This window comes from Galleria mellonella, unplaced genomic scaffold (genome assembly GCF_026898425.1).
Source record: "Galleria mellonella isolate WM207_F2 unplaced genomic scaffold, CSIRO_AGI_GalMel_v1 utg424, whole genome shotgun sequence".
Lineage (NCBI taxonomy): Eukaryota > Metazoa > Arthropoda > Insecta > Lepidoptera > Pyralidae > Galleria > Galleria mellonella.
The window spans coordinates 770,072-790,840 of record NW_026442097.1 but is presented as its reverse complement, the minus strand read 5'-3'; the positions used below and the strand labels follow the sequence as shown (position 1 = coordinate 790,840).

The 20,769-nt window shown below is 39.5% G+C and overlaps 2 protein-coding genes and 1 pseudogene across 2 annotated transcripts in view; 2 read left to right on the top strand and 1 right to left on the bottom strand.

The window, feature by feature from the left end:
- Positions 1–12,145, top strand: part of LOC113515671 (uncharacterized) — a 36,908-nt gene extending 24,763 nt beyond the window's left edge. Inside the window, exons 6-7 of the mRNA XM_026899936.3 lie at positions 9,004–9,099; positions 11,266–12,145. Of these exons, the coding sequence (XP_026755737.2) occupies positions 9,004–9,099; positions 11,266–11,361 (192 nt within the window). The 3' untranslated portion in view covers positions 11,362–12,145. The remainder of the gene's footprint in view (positions 1–9,003; positions 9,100–11,265) is intronic.
- Positions 12,146–14,006: 1,861 nt separating this feature from the next.
- Positions 14,007–14,659, top strand: LOC113515679 (40S ribosomal protein S11-like; annotated as a pseudogene).
- Positions 14,660–14,683: 24 nt separating this feature from the next.
- Positions 14,684–20,769, bottom strand: part of LOC113515688 (uncharacterized) — a 58,036-nt gene continuing 51,950 nt past the window's right edge. The window contains exons 5-10 of the mRNA XM_052898249.1: positions 19,886–20,026; positions 17,736–19,286; positions 16,954–17,204; positions 16,553–16,716; positions 15,799–16,046; positions 14,684–15,184 (exon numbers count right to left, since the gene is read on the bottom strand). Of these exons, the coding sequence (XP_052754209.1) occupies positions 14,782–15,184; positions 15,799–16,046; positions 16,553–16,716; positions 16,954–17,204; positions 17,736–19,286; positions 19,886–20,026 (2,758 nt within the window). The 3' untranslated portion in view covers positions 14,684–14,781. The remainder of the gene's footprint in view (positions 15,185–15,798; positions 16,047–16,552; positions 16,717–16,953; positions 17,205–17,735; positions 19,287–19,885; positions 20,027–20,769) is intronic.

The window sequence follows — 20,769 nt, the reverse complement described above, 5'->3', positions numbered from 1 at the left end:
GTTTGCATGGCTGTGTTTCGGTTTGAAGGGTGGGATATGGCGTGAATTTACTGGGTACAGAGGAATAACATCTGCGTCCTCGGGAATGGCAACGCATGGGGGGTATCGTGGGCGAAACAGTATACTCTGTTATGTGCATGGTACTGCTCATGTGTATAGGCGACGGTTACCACTTTCCATCAGGTGGGCCGTCAGCTTGTTTGCCATTCTAAGTTGTATAAAAAAAAATCTCAAAAATAGATATCTGACCGATATGGGCGATATCGAAATGGCTGATGACCTTTTTACCGCCACCAATGTCCAGAGGAAACCGATATATAGATATCGAATCAGTATCCCTCGAAACCATCGTGCTGAATTTTTAGTGTATTCATCACGATGGGCTAACTGGCCTGCTTTTTTCATTCTTACCTATCACCCCTCACTAGTACCCCGCCAGCGTTAGCGCAGGCAGGGTAACCATTCTATTATCATCAATTAAAGAAAACCAAAGATCCTGGGGCAAAAATAAACTAGGGGCCCCTATATATTATAGTACGTACCAAATATCACAGTCCATGAATTAATCGTTTAATTGACAAATTAATTACACAGTACCACATTTAGTTTCGACCCTACAAAGAGATCAATGCCAGAAAACTTTTTTTTTATATGTATGATAATGAAATGGTAACCCCGCCTGCGCTAACGGTATACGCTGGCGAGGCACCAGTGAGGGATGATAGGTGACGATGAAAAGACAGGTCAGTTAGCCCATCGTGATAAATACACTTAGAATTCAGCACGATGGTTTCCAGGGGCGACCACGGGGAGGTCGACCTGTAAGGGTATATTGTTAGCAATGGGACTGATAATCCGCATTACTAACAATCCCTTTCCCCCCTACCAGAAAACATATTGTTATAAGTACTTATCAATCCGACAAATTAAGAATTTTTACCATAATTGATAGCATATAGGTTCGCCGTGTAAGTGCCGGCATAGAATAGGCCACTCCTTCCTTTCCCGTGGGTGTCGTAAGAGGCGACTAAGAAAGGGCGAGGGATGGACAGCAGCGTCCCTATTAAAACATCTCCAAAGCCTAACTACAGTTGCCAATCCGCCTGCCAAGCGTGGCAACTGCTGGCAAAATCCTCCTAATTATGGGGGAAGCCTATGGTCAGCAGTGAACAATGCGCTGATATCGTATGGTAGCATGATATGGTACATATAATAATCTCTCTTTCGGCACATAATCTCTAGCCTACGTCTGTATTCAAAATGACAGAATTTTCATCGTGCCTCCAGTCAAACTGTTTAATTACTCCTCTCCATCCAAAGGTTGCTTGCAAGAGATCGCTCTTAGCGATAAGGTCGCCCATTGTTTTCTCACTGTGATTATTTCTTGTAATTGTTTATATTTATAATGAGTTTACTATTGTAATCTTATGGAGGAAACAATGAAGAGTGTCTGTCTATCTATATGTCTAGAGCCTCAAAAATAGGTAATTGACCTATTTTTGAGGCTCTATCTATATAATCTAAGGATCTAGACACATAGATGTCTTGTCAGCTAATTTTCAAATTAGCTGACTCGTTTTTTTTATCAGTGTTCTATATACTTACGCATACAATGTATCTTGACGTGATATTTAGTAAATAAAATGAGTGTTTACGCATTAAAAAGATGCAGAATTTATAAGACAAAATAAATATAGAAGTTATAAAGGAAATCACTCGTAACTATTTGTCACGCGAAATTGTATGAAAAAGTTGACTTGTTTTTCTCGAAGCATTTGTATGGAGACACTCTATGTGTTTTTTTTTATACAACATAGAATAGCAATCAACAAAAGACATGAGCAGTACCATGGAAATAACAGAGTATACTGTTTCGCCCATGATACCCCCATGCGTTGCCATTCCTGAGGACTCGGGTGTTATTCCTCCGTACCCAGTAAATTCACGCCATACCCCACCCTTCAAACCGAAACATAGCCATGCAAACACAACTGCTTCACAGTTGAAACACGAATGGGACAAAGGTACCCAAGCAATCGACTTTTGTACAAAGTCTCCCTCTGGTATAATGTAAGATCTACATATATTATTTTTAATCAACTTGCCGTAGTTATTTCATTAAATACATATATATTTACTATACAGTTAATGACAGTTGATACGTCTGTCTGTGTAGTCATTGACTCATGACCCCCATTGGGGTCACAAGAACGCGTTTACACCTCGTAACCGGATGCAGTTGAGAAAGTGCATAGCGCATTAGGTGACGCGTGGCCTTTGTGGAGAATTACAGACGTAGATTAATACTCGTATTGCCGCGAGAGCATCTGTTCTCAACCGACTTTGAAAACGGCAGGTTTTGTTTATTAATTACACAAGCTTTTACTCGCGACTTCGTTCGTGTTATCGGTAGGTTTCAAAGATGTTCTAAGAGGGACGCTGCTGCCCATATCTTTTTTACAATTACAATATAAAATATAAATAACATATACAAAAAGTGTCCCATACTCGGCAAAAGGAACCGGCTCAGCTGATGCTGTGAGTGTCCCAACGCAATGTAAACAGCCGCACAGCACTGGTTTTTACATATACAAAAAGTGTCCCATACTCGGCAAAAGGAACGCGACCATGCGACCGCAACTATTTAATTATTTATTACTTTTTATCTATTACGAACCTCGTTTAATTACTTATTACTAGAAACATTAATGTACTGTTTGTTTCCCAAATAAAATAAAAAAAATACAAAATTAATTTATACTAGCGGTTGCCCTGTGGCATATATATATATATATATATATATATATATATATATATATATATATATATATATATATATATATATATATATAAATTACACTCAACAACAATTATTAAGTATAGATTTACAAAGTACCAGTAAGTAATTTACCGGCGAGCATGTATGAAAAGATTGATGAATATGGAAGAAGCGAAAGAGGTCTGTTTGAATCGAAGCATTTGGCGTTCCATTGTTTCTGCCTACCCTAATGGGAGAGAGGCGTGACAGATATGTGTGTATTTACAATGTTTATAATTTATAATTATTATATTAGCCGTTAACTGTCCACTGCTGGACATAGGCCTCCTCTAAAAGGAGGATGTTGCCAATAGTCGCCACGCTTGGCGAACGTGACAATCGTAGTTGAGTTTTGATGATGTTTTAAAAAGAATGCTTTTGCTTATTCCTCGAGCATTAAGTCTTTTTTTTATACAACTTAGAATGGCAAACAAGCTGACAGCCCACCTGATGGAAAGTTGTAACCGTCGCCTGTAGACATGAGCAGTACCGTGGACATAACAGAGTGTACTGCTTCACCCATGATACCCCCTATGCGTTGCCATTCCTAAGGACTCGGGTGTTATTCCTCTGTATCGTGTAAATTCACTGCCATATCCCACCCTTCCAACCGAAACACAGCTATGCAAACACAATTGCTTCACGGTAGAAACACGAATGGAACAGAGGTTGGGTACCAATCGACTTTTGTACAAAGTCTCCCTCTAGTAAGTTCCCTTAATCGCCTTTTACGACACCTACGGGACAGAAAAGGATGACCCATTCTATGCCGGAACCTATACGGCATAGAAAGCTTAAGATTACCAGAGGGGATCTTTGTACAAAAGTGGATTGCTTGGGTACCTCTATCCCATTCGTGTTTCTACCGTGAAGCAGTTGCGTTTGCATGGCTGTTTCGGTTTGAAGGGTGGGATATGGCGTGAATTTACAGGGTACAGAGGAATAACACCTGAGTCCTCAGGAATGGCAACGCATGAGGGGTATCATGGGCGAAACAGTATACTCTGTTATGTCCATGTTACTGCTCATGTCTATAGGCGACGGTGACCACTTCCCATCAGCTGTCAGCTTGTTTGCCATTCTAAGTTGTATAAAAGTAAAAAAATAAATAAAAAAATCTTTCATACTTCACAATTAACATCGTCCACTTTCTATGACGTAAGCTAAGCTTGCATATTACTTTATAATAAGAAACGAATGCTCGAGAAGTTTCTATGGGAGTACGGTTCAAAAAGAAAGTGTCATAATGGGGCTAAGTAATATAATAGTCAGTGAAAGGGGCAAATTATAATGCCAATTAATCTTTTAATTACATTCATAATTATAATTATAATTTATGATATTAATTTATTTAATTTAAACCCCACAGACAAATGTTATTCGTGCCTTTATTTTTCTTTTTAATCCTTATTAAAATTATAAATGTGAGAGTGAGTTTACTTCTTTGTTTGTAGCGTATTAGCGGCTTAACCCTTCTTTGCATGATTTTTTTTATTGGTGATATAAATCAAGTTTATATAATTGATGTTCAAAATTATAGGAAAAATGGTTAGAGAAGTAAATTTGACAGCCATGTTTTTTTTTTACTGCAATGTACATTAAAAAGTATCCAGACACGATCAACTTAAAGTGAACTTGTTCGTTTAAATATTTTTTGGGCATTCAATGTTATGATGGAAATTTCCACCACTATGCAAAGAAAGGTCTGATCACTGTGAAATTTTGTATTTTTTTTTTACGTACTATATGGGACGGAGAAGGATATAGGCCTTTGTCCCGGTCAATGAACTTATCCCGGTGTAGAAGAAATCACGCGTAAAAGCTAGTATTTTTATAATCCTACTGTCTTCTAAACATCAAGTTGCGGGTGGAATTGTTAGTAATGTGGACTTCTAGATCCATTGCTAGCAATATACCCTGTCAGGTTAACCTCCACGTGGTCCCCCCTGGAAACCATCGTGCTGAATTCCAAGTGTATTCATCACGATGGGCTAACTGACCTGCCTTGTCATTCTCACCTATCATCGCTCACTGGTGCCCCGCCAGCGTATACCGTTAGCGCAGGCGGGGTTACCATGCCATTATCATCCATCAAAAAAAAAAATCGATTCACAACTGACGGAGTTATGAGGTGACAAACATAGGAATAGAAATACAAACGAATCGAGAATCTATTTTGAAGTCTTTTTGAAGTCAGTTTAAACGAAAGGAAATTCAATTTAACACTATGCCAAGCCGTCTGGCCGTTATGGGAGTAGGCTACATAGTTGACGTGACGTTAATAATTTACTAATATAGTACAAGGTCAGTGTAACTCGAAACTGATGTTGAACTCGCAGCCGGACACCTACATACCCAGTCCCACATAGGTGGACTACGGCCGGAATATTAATCCGAACACACTGATTATGTATGTATGTGGAACAGCAGACTGGATTGATGTCTGCATACCAATCACAACAGGGAATGGGCAGTGGATAGATAGATAGATACTCTTTATTGTTTCCTCCAAAAGATTATAATAGTACACTTATTATAAATATAAATAATTACAAGAAATAATCACAATGAGAAAACAATGGGCGACCTTATCGCTAAGAGCGATCTCTTGCAGGCAACCTTTGGGTGGAGAGGAGTAATTATAAACAATTAATATAATAATATAAATATTATCCCCACTCATTATTATTATATATATATATATATATATATATATTTATATACTAGCTGACCCCGTAAACGTTGTTTTACCACATATATACCGTATATATATATATACATACACACACAAGCATATATATATATAATATTCATATAATAGTGTGCCACCTACCCTTTGTCTTTTTCTCAATGTCCTCTACCCAAAGGTTGTCTGGAAGAGATTGCTTCGCTATAAGGCCGCCTTTTGTATCACTTCTCATTAATATTTACTGTATTATATATATATATATATATATATATATATATATATATATATATATATACAATATATTTATATAAAATAAATATAATATATATATATATATATATATATATACATGCACACACAACCCTATATATATATACCCATTAACACATTTGCTCATCAACGCGAACTGTCACTGCTCGGGTTACTGACTCTACAATTAGTGGTTACATTGGCTTTCCAAGGGCTGTGTCTGTAATACATTTTAATAAAGATTGTCTATATATGTATGTATATATATATATATATATACATAAACATACACATAATAGCACACATGCAACAGAAGAAAATGACGAATGAATTTTATTCTCTTATTAGTTATTATTGACTTTTTTATTTTGTTAATATATCTGACTATGATCAGTATTCTTAAAATATTGTAAATTGTGTATTCTATATTTATTTCATTTTCGGATTTTGAAGCAAAATTTTTATTTAATAATATCATGTATTCACCAGAGGGAGACTTTGTACAAAAGTCGTTTGCTTGGGCACCTCTGTCTCATTCATGTTTCTACCGTGAAGCAGTTGTGTTTGCATGGCTGTGTTTCGGCTTCAAGGGTGGGATATGGCAGTGAATTTACTGGGTACAGAGGAATAACACCCAAGTCCTCAGGAATGGTAACGCATGGGAGTTATATCATGAGCGAAACAGTATATTCTGTTATGTCCACGGTACTGCTCATGTCTACAGGCGACGGTTACCACTTACCATCAGGTGGGCCGTCAGCTTGTTTGCCATTCTAAGTTGTATAAAAAAAATATGTCAAATACTTTTGACTACATCTACCCTTGATACTGCTGTCTATTTTCACCTAATGGTTAGCTGGCAGAGAATGCCATATGGCATTAAGCTCGCCACTTGTACAAAGTTTTATTGTGCAATAAAGAATATATCTATAATAGTGTGCCACCTACCCTTTGTCTTTTTCTCAATGCCCTCTACCCAAAGGTTGTCTGGAAGAGATTGCTTAGCGATAAGGCAGCCTTTTGTATCACTTCTCATTACAGTTAAATGTAGTTACTATTCTATAAATGGTGCAATAAAGTGTAAAATAAATAAAATAAAAAGAGAATAAACAAATAAATAAAATTTACCTATTTTCTCTCTTTCTTTTTCAATTGGGAATGCAGCATAAAAGAAAGAGATAACAACAGTTCAATAGCTAAAATAAACTAATGAGACATTGGACGTTTCTATCGATAAGAGCGTAAAGTTAGTTCCTACCTTATTACGTACGACATAACAGCAATGGTGGACAAAAAATGCCTTTAAGTACCGCTAGTAATAGCTAATATCGAGGTCACATTATTGGAGCATATTTGTTTTATTTTATTTTAACCATAGACATAGAATAACGTATACAATCGCTGGCAGATTGTCTATGAAATCATAGAGGCGAGACAAGAAAGGATTGGGTATAAAGTTTAGACTGTGTAGCGCTAACGGTATAAGCTGGCGGAGCACCAGTGAGGGATGATAAATGAGAATGAAAAGGCAAATCAGTTAGACCACCGCGATGAGTACACCTGTACTTCAACACTATGGTTTCCAGGGGGTAGCTACGTGAAAGTCGACCTGACAAAGTATATTGTTAGTAATGAGAACTTAGAAGTCACATAAGCTAACAGTCCCATCTGATGGATAGTTATGCGTAGAATAGATTCATCACCATCATCTCAGCAGTTATATTTCGGCGGGAAAGGGATTGCTAGCAATGGAGTTTGACAGCCCCATTGCTAGCAATATGCCTTATTAAATCGACCTCCATCCGTGGTTCAAACCGAAACCATCGTGAACAATTCTTGTTGAATTCGTCACGATGGGACAGAACTGAATCGACTTTTTCATCCTCATATCATCATTTACTAGCGCCCCACCGGTAGCGCATCACCATCATCCATTATCACCATATGTCCGCTGCTGAACACAGGTCTCCTGCATAGACTGCCATAATGAACAATTCTGAGTTATGTTAGTAATGGGTGAGTATACGCTGGCGGGACACCAGTCAGGGATGGTAGGTGAGGATGAAAGCAGGTCAGTTTAGCTGATTGTGACGAATTCCACTAGAGCTAACCTCGATGGTTTCCAAAGGGAATCGCGTAGAGGTCGACCTGATAGGGTGTATTGCTAGCAATAGGGCCGTTCCTAACCATTTTTAACAGTCCCTTTCCACCCCCCGGTATTCTATATTACCCATTTAAAAAAATGCCTACTACTCACTGGTGCCCCGACATAGTATACTTATATCGTTGGCAAATTTACCGTTCTATTATCATTCATTAAAAAAAAACTTCCGTCCTTTAAAACCTCCAGTGCGCAAGCGAATGGCCATATATCTATCTCGCTTTAACATTAATGTTACTATGTTTTTGTCTATCACATTGAATAGATAATCTTAATCTAAGATTCACACGCATTAAACTTGTTCCGTGAGCTGCACGTTGAAAAAAAAACATTAAAAAAAAAGTGGTAACCCTAAAATCAGGTCGAGAGAAAGCAACCATACTGATATCTCACATTCCGAATACGAATTAAAAATTTGCACGCGTGCGCAATCGTGGAAGAGATTCGAATAATTGTATCGATTAGATGTATCGATTAGTTTATGACAAGCAAAATCGATAATACATGAAAATTGATTTTTGAAAAACTCTGAATGTTTTATTGAGTTATTAACGTATGGAAATTAACGTAACTGGTTGGACGTCGGGTTCGTTAGCCCTTTATAACTTTTTTTTTTACACAACTTAGAATGGCAAACAAGCTGACGGCCCACCTGATGGAAAGTGGTGACTGTCGCCTATACACATGAGCAGTACCATGGACATAACAGAGTATACTGTTTCGCCCATGATACCCCCCATGCGTTGCCATTCCCGCGGAATCAGGTGTTATTCCTCTGTACCGTGTAAAGTCACGCCATATCCCACCCTTCAAACCGAAACACAGCCATGCAAACACAACTGCTTCACGGTTGAAACCCGAATGGGACAGAGGTACCCAAGCAATCGACTTTTGTACAAAGTCTCCCTCTATGGTACGGTTCAAATATTTCGCAATATTTATATAAATTATATATTATACAATTTCTGTAGCGATCATTACTACAGTATTTTATACTATAGGGATATAAATCATTAGGTTTTACTTTTTTTAAAATTTTCATTTCTTGTTCTCCATCATATTTTTACTGGTTATTTCAACTTTCAGATAATCTACTACGAGCATGCTCAGCATCAGCACCATTACGACCATGAGGAGGAGCACGGCGGATGGGGACCCTGGTCCAGGAGTATGGAGCCACCTGTAAGTAGGATTCCTTTCTGAAAGCAGCAGTTGGTGGAACATCAACATATCAGAGTTTTTTAATGGATGATACATACATACATATCTGTCACGCCTGTCTCCCATTAGGGTAGGCAGAAACAATGGAACGCCAAATGCTTCGATTCAAACAAACCTCTTTCGCTTCTTCCACATTCATCAATCTTGTCATACACGCTCGTCGGTTACGGGTACTTAATGGATGATAATGGAATGGTAACCCCGCCTGCGCTATCGGTATACACCGGCGGGACACCAGTGAAGGATGATAGGTGAGGATGAAGCAGGTCAGTTAGCCCAGCGTGACGAATTCAACGAGAATTGTTCACGATGGTTTCCAGGGGGAATCACGTAGAGGTCGACCTAATAAGGCATATTGTTAGCAATGGGGCTGTCAAACCCCATTGCTAACAATCCCTTTCCCCCCACATATCAGAGTTAATCATCAACTACTGAATATAGGCCTTTTGCATAAAGGGAGTTTTAGCAATAGTTGCCACGCTTGGCAGGCGAGTTGGCAACCGCAGTTAGGCTTTTAGAGATGTTTCAAGAGAGTAGCTGCCCATCCCTCGAGTATTGAGTTCCCTTAGTCGTCTCTAACGACACCCACAAAGAAGGAAGTGATCTTTGGTCAATTAACAAAGACGCCATTTGCAGTAATATCAGTGGATGCTTTTTTAAGATGTGATAAAAATATTTTCTTTTTATAAATAAACGTAGATGTCATAAAAAAAATGGTACCTACTTAGAATGTCAAACAGGCAGACGGCCTAACTGATGGAAAATGGTAACTGTCGCCTATAGGCATAAACAGTGTCTGGACATCAGAGTATATGACGCCGATGATACGTCCTGTACTCTGTACCTTTGCTCAGTATATATTCTTTATTGCACTTGTAAGTTACATATAGAATAATGTATTTATAAATGTTGTGAGCAAGGGTGGACTTATCTCTAACAGAGATCTCTTCCAGTCAACCCAGTACAGCGAGAAAGCATGTTGTTAGCGGGCAGCTGAAGTGCTACAACTATTAATACATAAACGAATATACAGTTAAATAAAATATTAAAATATATAATAAAATATTACATAAATACATACAATACCTACCTACTTGGGGGGAAAGGGATTGTTAGTAATGGAGACTAAAAATCCCATTGCTAGCAATATACCCAACCAGGTCGACCTCCTCGTGGTTCCCCCTGGAAACTATCATGGTTAATTCCTGATGAATTCGTCATGATGAGCTAACTGGCCTGTTTTCATTCTCATCTATCACCTTCACTGGTGCTCCGCCAGCGTATCCCGTTAGCGCGGGCGGGGTTACCGTTTCATTTTCATCCGCAAAAAAAAAAATACCTACCTACTTATATAATAAACGTTAAAATAAATGAATATACTACTTACATTAGAAATTTAGTTTAAAGATTTTAAGATTTGACAATTTAATTTATATAGATTTTTGAATAAGTTTCAAAACAAGATGATTCTCAATTCGTCTGTTTTTTTTTTTGTGTTATGTTTTCAACTATTTCAATTTCAAAAAGAACTAAGTTCTCAATTAGATTGTTTTTTTTTATGTTTGTTACCTCATAACTCAGTTGTAAACCGATTTGGAAAAATCTTTTTTTAGCTAAAAGTTTTATTTTTTATACAACTTAGAATGGCAAACAAGCTGACGGCCCACCTGATGGAAAGTGGTAACCGTCGCCTATAGACCATATAGATAGATGAGCAGTACCATGAACATAACAGAGTATACTGTTTCCCCCATGATACCCCCCATGCGTTGCCATTCCTGAGGACTCAGGCGTTATTCCTCTGTACCCTGTAAATTCACGCCATATCCCATCCTTCAAACCGAAACACAGCCATGCAAACACAACTGCTTCACGGTAGAACACGAATGGGACAGAGGTACCCAAGCAATCGACTTTTGTATAGTCTCCCTCTGATATATACTTAAAAGTATATACTTACAGTTACAATTAACACAAACGAGTTAAAATTCCACTATCGTTTATTAAAAAAATATCCTTCCCCCTTTTTATTTCCATATTATTTCAGTAATAACTTGGTCAGAATTAAACTTTTTTACAAAGCAAAAACCTAAATTATAAACTTTGATTGTATTTTCTATCTTCCAGGAAGCAGATATAGAGATTGATGACCTACCCAACTCACCGTACGCGGCACAGGAGCGCCCCCTACAGTACTACCGCCCTCTACTAACTAAAGATTAAAACTGTAGACGGTAGGAGGGTTAAAACGGGCTTTACAAAACATAATATGAATCTAGTGTTGCCAGATAGAGTATTTTTTCGCAATTTTTGTATAAAATGTTTTCTGTTCGCGAAGTTTTAGAGAAATTAAATTTTTGAAGAAAAGTGAAATGGATTTTCAGAATTTTAGACAATTATTAGACAGTTTTAATACCTGTAAAATATAAAGAGATGGTAAAAGATTTTTTTTTATAACACTGAGGTGGCAAACAAGCATACGGTCCACCTGATGGTAAGCGGTTAGCGTTTGAGAAAAATACTATACAAGCCTTGGCCACAACTAGGCATTGATGGACTTACGTATGTGTGCCTCGGCTGTGCCTCGGCCCACATTTGCACGTTCGTCCATCAATGCCTCAGTTGCTGGCCGCTGCAGTAATGTACTATTACACAATATTAAATGAAGAACTCGATCGAAATTAATATAGATATCCGAAGGGTACGGGGTCTTTTTCCGCTATCAATGTCCAAGAAGCCGATATATAGATATTGCAACGGTACTTATATTACCAATGCCTACTAGGTATTCTACACTGTGCCTTGTTGATAGATTTTTAATTATACCGTTTATAATGATTATTTTTTAAATATACCTGTCCCCCTAGGCAGAGTACAAACGAATCTATCAACTATCTATCACAAGAACAAGTCTTCCGTTTGATAGATTCGTTTTCACATTTCCTATAGATATATTTTGCGACTGGCAACACGTGTAAATATAGTAAAATAATTGTAAAAAAAAAAATATGTAGTATAAAAAAATCAGTGAAACAAAGTACAAGTGACTATTTTAAACAATATCTTACAACTAGTAACCGCATCCGGCTTCGCACGCATGCAGTTCATAACAAAACATTTTATCTTCTCATACAAACATGTAATAAAAATGTATATACATACATACATTCCATAAAAAAAATGTCTAAAGAACAGTCGGGTCATTTTAAAACGGTCGCGTTATTTCAAATTGGTTTTTGTTTTATACTACTTTTTGTGTGTGTTGCCATCACTTAATACCCGCTGTGATGGTAAGCAGGCGAGGTAGGGGCGTCGGGTGAACCCTACTACCCCGGTATCTCCCTGCGCCACTGGGTTTTAAGCCGACATACAAGGATGTTATGTGTATGTGTCGACATGGCGTCTTTTTATATTATTTATATTCTGGTTACATAAAATTCCACTTTCGTCAAACACTTGTTGGGTATTTGGCGTAAATGGAACAAATTCCAGGTGGATTAATAATATTTCTATTACGTTTAAGTATTTATTGGAATGTCCAAAGTGAATGGTTTAGAATAAGCGTTTAATTTAATTAGTTATGTACCTGTTAAGTATTTTATATTATTTATTAATTTTTTAATTGGAATTAATTTATTAAAATTTGTAAAGCATTAAAAACCATAGTAATAATTGTGAAATATAGTTATATAGGTACACTGTACTTTGTGCGTTGTAGCAATGTGTGTGGCAGATTGCTTAAAAATTTATTTAGGAACGTTCGCTTAACTCTATATAACAAATAATTATAAATAAAAAATTACAGATTAATATTAACTCAAAAATATCACAAAAATTTCGTTATTTAATCAACTATCGCCTACACTCTATCACAACGTACGAAGTGTAGGATTATGCTGAACTCCGAGATGAGATTTCATTGATTTAACATAATTTTCCCACACGCCACCAAAAAAGCAGCGTTCTCGATATATTTATTTACTAATTAACTACTAGCCCTTAGAATTACGTTAAGGAGACGCATAATTGCTATCAAAATATCTCCATTGTGTATGGAAACCACTGGTAACAGCCCTTTCCTCGTTAGTTAATGGCGAAAAACGCCTCTGTCTACCCTCTTAAGGATTATAGTCGTGAGCATGTTTATATTCTTTTTTTTTTGTTAATATTTTTAACGCAACTTTATTAATTCAGCCAGTCAATTAGATGTAATTATTTATTTAATTGTAGTTTTAAGATTAATTTAATAAATTAAGATCTGGGTATATTGATTTCCATCGCTTATCTTATGCACTTTGTTAAATCATTCTAGAATAATTCTCATGGTAATGCATTTGAAGTCAACATCATTATTTTAATCCTTAAATTATCCACCGCTAAGCCTAGGCCTATCCCATAGACTGCCATAAGGAACGATCCTAAGTCACTTGCGTCCACGGACTTCGTGCAATGCATTTAAGCTCGTCGCGCCATCTAGTGGGTACAGACTTATTTCTTTTTAAAGGATATTGGTAAACGTTTCTGCGGATATATCACTTGATTTGTTATTATTTTTTTTGGAATTCTATAAAGGTATGTTATCTACATAGCTGCATGTACCTACCTACTTGTCTTTAAGTCGTCGCCATAAATTGTATGAACTTTATTATGTATGTAATGTGTTGTATGACTATTTATTAAACGAATTGTATGAAATAATAAATATTTCATTTACGCACACCTTTCTATATATAATTCTTTGCAATATAAGTCTTCTATGAAAGTCATAGTTGAAAAAAAACCGATGATCCACGTGATGAAAAGTGGTAACCGTTGCTTATAGACACGAACAGCCAGTGGCGTAACAATAAGGTGGCAGGGCTGGCAAAATGATACGGGCCCCCGACCCAAAAGGGGCCCAGCCCAAGAGGCCCCGAGCTCAGAATTTTTTTTTAACTTGTACCTAAGTATTTTATTTTAAAAAAATTTGCCATAGGCAAATAGCACTAGACAAATGGTGTAATTACGCCACTGCGAACAGCATCATAGACATAAAAAAATATTGTGACGTCCCATCTTTTAACTGAACCGGTACAATTCCTAAATCTATTCTATGTATACCATATTGCGGTAACAGAATATTAACATTAGTTCTCAGTTCTGTCAGTCTTCAGTTATGTTTCACGGTAGAAACAAGAATGGGACAGAGGTACCGAAGCAATCGATGTTTGTACAAAGTTTCCCTCTGGTAAACCCGGCAACGTGAGTTGTAGTGGCGGAATCCTCACCGACGCGGTGCAGATGAAGATGCAGAGGACAATGGTGATCAGACGTGACTACCTCCACTACCTGCCCAAGTGTAACAGATTCGAGAAACGCCACACGAACATGTCTGTACATTTGTCGCCTTGCTTCAGAGACGTGGAGCTAGGAGACGTAGTGACCATCGATGAATGTCGACCACTATCTAAAACTGTACGATTCAATGTACTAAAAGTTTCTAAGTAAAGGCTCAAAGAAGTCCTTCAAAAAAATTCTCTAATGTAATAAAATAAAACTGTACATGTATTATATAAAACCAAAAATATATTTTCTCATTAGTACATATATTTATTAACACAAATAATATTATAGGGCAGGCACTAACATAAACTGATCTCGTGTCTACCGCGGAGAATATCTAGGATTGTCCGGTGCGTACGTGAAACTCCTCAGCTCGTACGATACGCCATTTTGGTTCTCATAACCAATTTCCTTCATTTCGCTGCGTTCAAAGTCACCACACCCGCCAAAAACTCTGTTCGGCGTGTGATTGGTCGTTCTAGCATCGCTACTGGCCGGTTTCAAATCTGTCCCGTTCTTATTGGTCGAATTATTCAATGCTGCGCTCTGATTGGTCGATTTCAGTGCGTCACTGCTCGATTTCTCGTCACCTTTGTTCTGATTGGTCGGAATTGGTCTGAATATAGTGGAATGTGCGGTGGCTGTGTCCAAATCGGCCTTCCTAGATACTAATATACGTATATCCGTGTGAAGGTACAGTTTCCCGGATTTCGATGTCATAAATCTGTAATGATAGAAATTTTATGTAAATTTTTTATACAACAAGCTGACGGCCCACCTGATGGAAAGTGGTACCCCGTTACTTGAAGAATTATTTCGTTTAATTCCGCTACCATTAGTATGTGTGACTGCCAACGCTCAAAGATGGAGGGAAAAGGATTGTTAGTAATGGAGACTGAGAATCCCATTGCTAGCAATATACCCAACCAGGTCGACCTCCTCGCGGTTCTCCCTGGAAACTAACATGGTTAATTCCTGATGAATTCATCATGATGGGCTAACTGGCCTGTTTTCATTCTCATCTATCACCCTTCACTGGTGCTCCGCCAGCGTATCCCGTTAGCGCAGGCGGGGTTACCATACCATTTTCACCCATAAAAAAAAACTGTTGTTTTTTATTGGGTGATAGTGGAACGGTAACCCCGCCCGTGCTATCAGTATACACTGGCGGGGTACCAGTATATTACTAGCAATGGGATTCTCAGTCTCCATCACTAACAATCCCTTTCCCCCCAACTGACAGATTTATGAGGTACTTAACAAATATTTGAAAAAAATCGAATTGAGAACGTCCATTTTTTGAAATCGGTCAAAAACAAATGAAAGAGCATCACGAACCGCAAGTGTATGAGGTAGCGTAACCACCGATGCAGATTGTGCGGGTGCAGCACGGCGGCCGGGTCGGCGCCCGCCGGCATGTAGAGCGTGCGCTGGCGCAGGAAGGTCCTGGCCAGCGGCGGCATGCTGGTCAGCTCGTACAGCACCACGAACATCTTGACCAGCGTGCCGTGCGGGTTGAACAGCGACACCTGGATGGTGCCCGAGCGCGCCACCCGGTAGCCGGAAGGGCCCAAGTTTATGTGACCCTGGACACGTGAAACATTTATTTATTTATTCTGAATTTACTGGGTACAGAGGAATAACACCTGAGTCCTCAGGAATGACAATGCATGGGGGGTATCATGGGCGAAACAGTATACTCTGTTATGTCCACGGTACTGCTCATGTCTATAGGCGACGGTCACCACTTTCCATCAGGTGGGCCGTCAGCTTGTTTGCCATTCTAAGTTGTGTAAAAAAAGTCTTTAACCATCCACTGCTGAACATAAGTATCTCCTTTGTGAGGTTTTGTCAGTAGTTGCTACGCTTGGCAGGTGAGTTAGCAACCGCAGTTAAGGTTTAGAGATGTTTTAACAGGGACACAGCTGACACCTACGGGAAAGGAAGAAAAAGGGGGAGTAGGGAATAAATGGCATATGTATGTGTACGTATACATGTTAACACAAAGTGCACCCACACTAAAAAGAGAATGTGTGTGTTATTTTTAATGACGTTCACGAGTATGACGCATGAGTCATTTCGTATCACTCACCATGTACGGCGCGTTGGTCCCGCCCGGCGCGTAGAAGAACACGGTGACGGGCAGCCGGCGGTGAGGGGGACAGAAGGCCCCGGACGCGCCCAGCTCGGCGCTGAAGCCGGCCACCGTCGCCACCGGCTCCAGCCGCCCTTGCAGCGCGCACTCCTCGAAGCTGCCTGAAGAACGGACAGGCACGAAGGTATTGTAATGTCTGTCTCAATAGATCTTGTTGAAAATATAAACAAACTGTTATGTCCACGGTACCGCTCATGTCTATAGGCGACGGTTACCACTTTCCATCAGATGGACCGTCAGCATGTTTGCCATTCTAAGTTGTATAAAAAAAATACGAAGTCGTGGATCAAAATTTGTATATATATAAAATAATGTTTTGATATTTAGTTAACACTTACCCAGTAGTCCACCGCTGGGCCCAATCTTCAACTTCGGAGTTTGTCCTTTCTTCGTCTTGGGCGGCGGTGTGCCGGGAGCGGTAATTTGGGCGGGGACGGACACAGGTGTGGGGACGGGGGCGGGTGTGGATACAGGTTTTGGAGCGGGGATGTAGGAAGAGGTGGGGACAGGGAGGGGTGAAATGGGACGTGGGGAGGACGGAGAAGTAGGCGGCGCAGGCGACAGGGGGGAGATCGGGTGGAACAGGGCACTGGAAAACAAAATACATTTTCGTATTAGTTTATCATTGCCTTCATCGTCATCATCATCATCATCTCAGTCATTATGTGTCCACTGCTGAACATATCATTGCCTTGTCCTTTCACATTTATTTGGGGTCGGAACAGTATGTCTTTCACAAATCCAGTTCAGGGGTCAACCGTCATACTTGGGCTCACTCCTCTTTTATGCATATTATCTCTCACGCAGTCCATCCACCTTTCCTTCAATCGTCCCTTTTCTTTACATCCATCCACTTTCATACTTAACTCCTTCCTCAGAACATGGCTTTCATTCCTACACATGACATAACCAATATATTACTTCCCAACTTCTCTGCTATTGGTGCAACTTTTAGACTACATGGTAACAAATAAACAAACTCACTGTCACATTTATATTAGTAAGGATATTCCTGATGCTGTTCAGTACTGTTCATGACTGTAGACGACAGTTACCACTTACCATCAAGTAGGTTGATATATAATATATATAATGTTCAAATTAAAAAATGTTTACCAACCTCTTTATACCAGAAATTCCGTTGATTGAATCATCAAAATCGAAGCAGTTGTTCCCCCTCCGCAAGGGGGCGGGACTGGACGTCAGTGGTAAACCAGTCTTCGTGTGGAACACCATTGACGCAGCGGAATCGAACCGCCACCTAAACCTGTCCATTTCCGTCGGGGACGGCACAGTGTCCTGCCCCTTCTTGGGGTCCGGGAACTGGAACCCGTTCTCCTCGGAGGGAGATTCCATATCGCACTTGTCAATCGTGCCGTAATCACATTTCTCGTACAGAACGTAATCTTCGCTTATCGAGAAGGTTTTCTGTCTCTTCGTCTCCGGTTTCAACGAGAACACCGTATCGTCATTCCTCAAATGTAACTCCTCCATATCTTTCTCCGCTTCTTTCGAACTCCTTTCGGCTACAATCTTCTCTATCCGATCCACTACGGGATAAAATCGTCTCAACTTGGGTCTCTTTATAATAGACTCACTCTCTACGTCTAAACTATTATTATATTTATCACACATTATGTTACTACTAGAATTATCACATTTATGCTTTTTCAACGCCTTGTCATCATCCTCGCATTTCCTTCTTGCGCCGTTCTGCTCTTGGCATTTGTTTATCGCGTCCAAAAGCACCTCTGACTGATCGAGAAGAGCTAAATTGTAATTCGCTTCCGATCTCACCATTCCTCTGTCGGAGCAGCCGTCGCATTTCATCAACAAAGGCGAACCACACTGGCAAGTTAAATCGTCCGTCTGCGTGGAAACAGTGTTGGTCTTCTTAAACTCTGCTGGTGGAATGCTCACGGTCTCGACGAAGGGTGATTTGGACTCTATCCTACTGGCGGGCAATGTCAAATACGTCTGGTTTCTGTAGCAGCCGATTGCTCTAAACCTGTCAAATCTGGCCGCTTGCAGTATAGGTATGGACGTGTGCGTTTCTTTGGGCTTCAAATTGTCCCCTTCTGATGACGTACTGTCGCACAGCTTTTTCATTTTGTTCTCTTTTCGCAACCGCCTTTTGTATTTCGCTATCTCTTTCAGCCGTCGCTCGTCTAACTTCTTCGGCTCCTGACTTAACCTAGTGGAAGATCTGTGATTGCTGTCCGACTCATCGTCACAGTTGCATTTGTGTTTGCCGTTCTCGCTGCACGGTGTGTGCATCCTGTCGTCTAGAATCTTCTTCCCTTTATCTGGTTCGTTGAAGTCGGACGCGAATTTAGTTGACCTAGGTCCTAAAGTGAGATCATTTAGTATCCCAACCAATTCCTCCTGGATATTAGTTGGGTCTTTGCCGTTTCTCCTACAATTGCACTTGACCACGGGTATTTCGTCGACGCGCGGGAGACTTTGTAGAACCACTTTGAGGTACATGCTCTCGCCTATGTCTGTGATGGGAAAATTGTGGTCTGTCGGTGGCCTAGTAAACTCTGACATGTGGTTCTCGCCCGGTATCTTTATGGAGTAGACGATATGCAGTTTGCGGTCCTGTTCGGTTGGTTCGTCGCAGTTGGACTCTAGTTTTTTGATGTTGCATGTCTCACGGCTGAGTTTGCGTCTGAAAAAAGGTTTCACATTGATTTTCCGATATGCATATTGCCCAATAATGAAAATGGTTTGACTACTTTCCAAGATATTTAAAAAATATATGGAATTTTATTGAATTTTAGTCTAAAAGATAGATAATATAATGTAATCTGTGAGAGAGATAAACGCTTTAGTCGTCGTAAAAGTAGCAATACTTTGGCACAATTAGTTATGTATGTAAATTCACTTTCTTTATGGTAGGAAAGTGAAATTACAGTATACAGAGACATTTTTTTTTTATACAACTTAGAACGGCAAACAAGCTGACGGCCCACCTGATGGAAAGTTGTAACCGTCGCCTACAGACATGAGCAGTACCGTGGACGTAACAGAGTATACTATTTCGCCTATGATACCCCCCATGCATTGCCATTCCTGAGGACTCAGGTGTTATTCTTTGATATCCACGCTGCTGTTCATGTCTATAGATGACCGTTACCACTTTCCATCAGGTGTACTGTAAGTTTAACATTCTCAGCAGTACCAAAACTGTCTAAAATGACAGTAAGAAATAATATGGCACGCTTTTACCTAAAAGACCATTGTCCTTATTAAGTCGAGAACATATACCTGCGCTCGGTGGGTGAGGAGGCCTCGTCGCCTTTCGACTTGAGTGTGGCGAGCCACGCAGACAACTGTGAGAAGTGCAGCTGCGACCTGATCGCGTTCAGCAGCCATTGCGACGTTATGAACCCAGGTATCTCGTGGTTTCTGTAATTTACAAAGTGGATATTTTTACATTGACTATTGTTTTTAATGGATGATAATGTAATGCTAATCCCACCCGCGCTAACGGTATACCCTAGTGGGGCACTAGTGAGGGATGATCAGTGAGGATGAAGCAGGTCAGTTAGCCTGACAAATTTAGCAACAAATCTATCACGTTGGTTTTCAGGAGGAACCGCGTGGAGGCAGGGCGCGTTTCAAACGTTGTATGCCTGACGGTACCTGTAGGAGAGATGGGATCATGCCCTGGAAACCGTCATGATTAATTGTTGGGGAATTAGTCACGTTGTACTAACTAGCCGGACTTCATCCACATCTAACCCTCACTGGTGCCCCACCAGTGTACACTGACAGCGCAAAAATTAATAGCTGACAGAAATTGGGAATGGATGGGGACAAAAAAAATGATAGCTAATTAAAAAAAAATAGAAAAATGCTTTGCTTCTTTCATTTCACTCGTATTTGAATAGTTTTTAATCTGATATTATTTATTATTACATAATATACATATATATATTTCTTTTTATACAACTTAGAATGTCAAACAAGCTGACGGCCCAACTGATGGAAAGTGGTAACCGTCGCCTATAGACATGAGCAGTACCATGAACATAACAGAGTATACTGTTACGCCCATGATAACCCTCATGTGTTAACATTCCTGAGGACTCAGATGTTATTCCTCTGTACCCAGTAAATTCACGCAATATACCACCTTTCAAATCGAA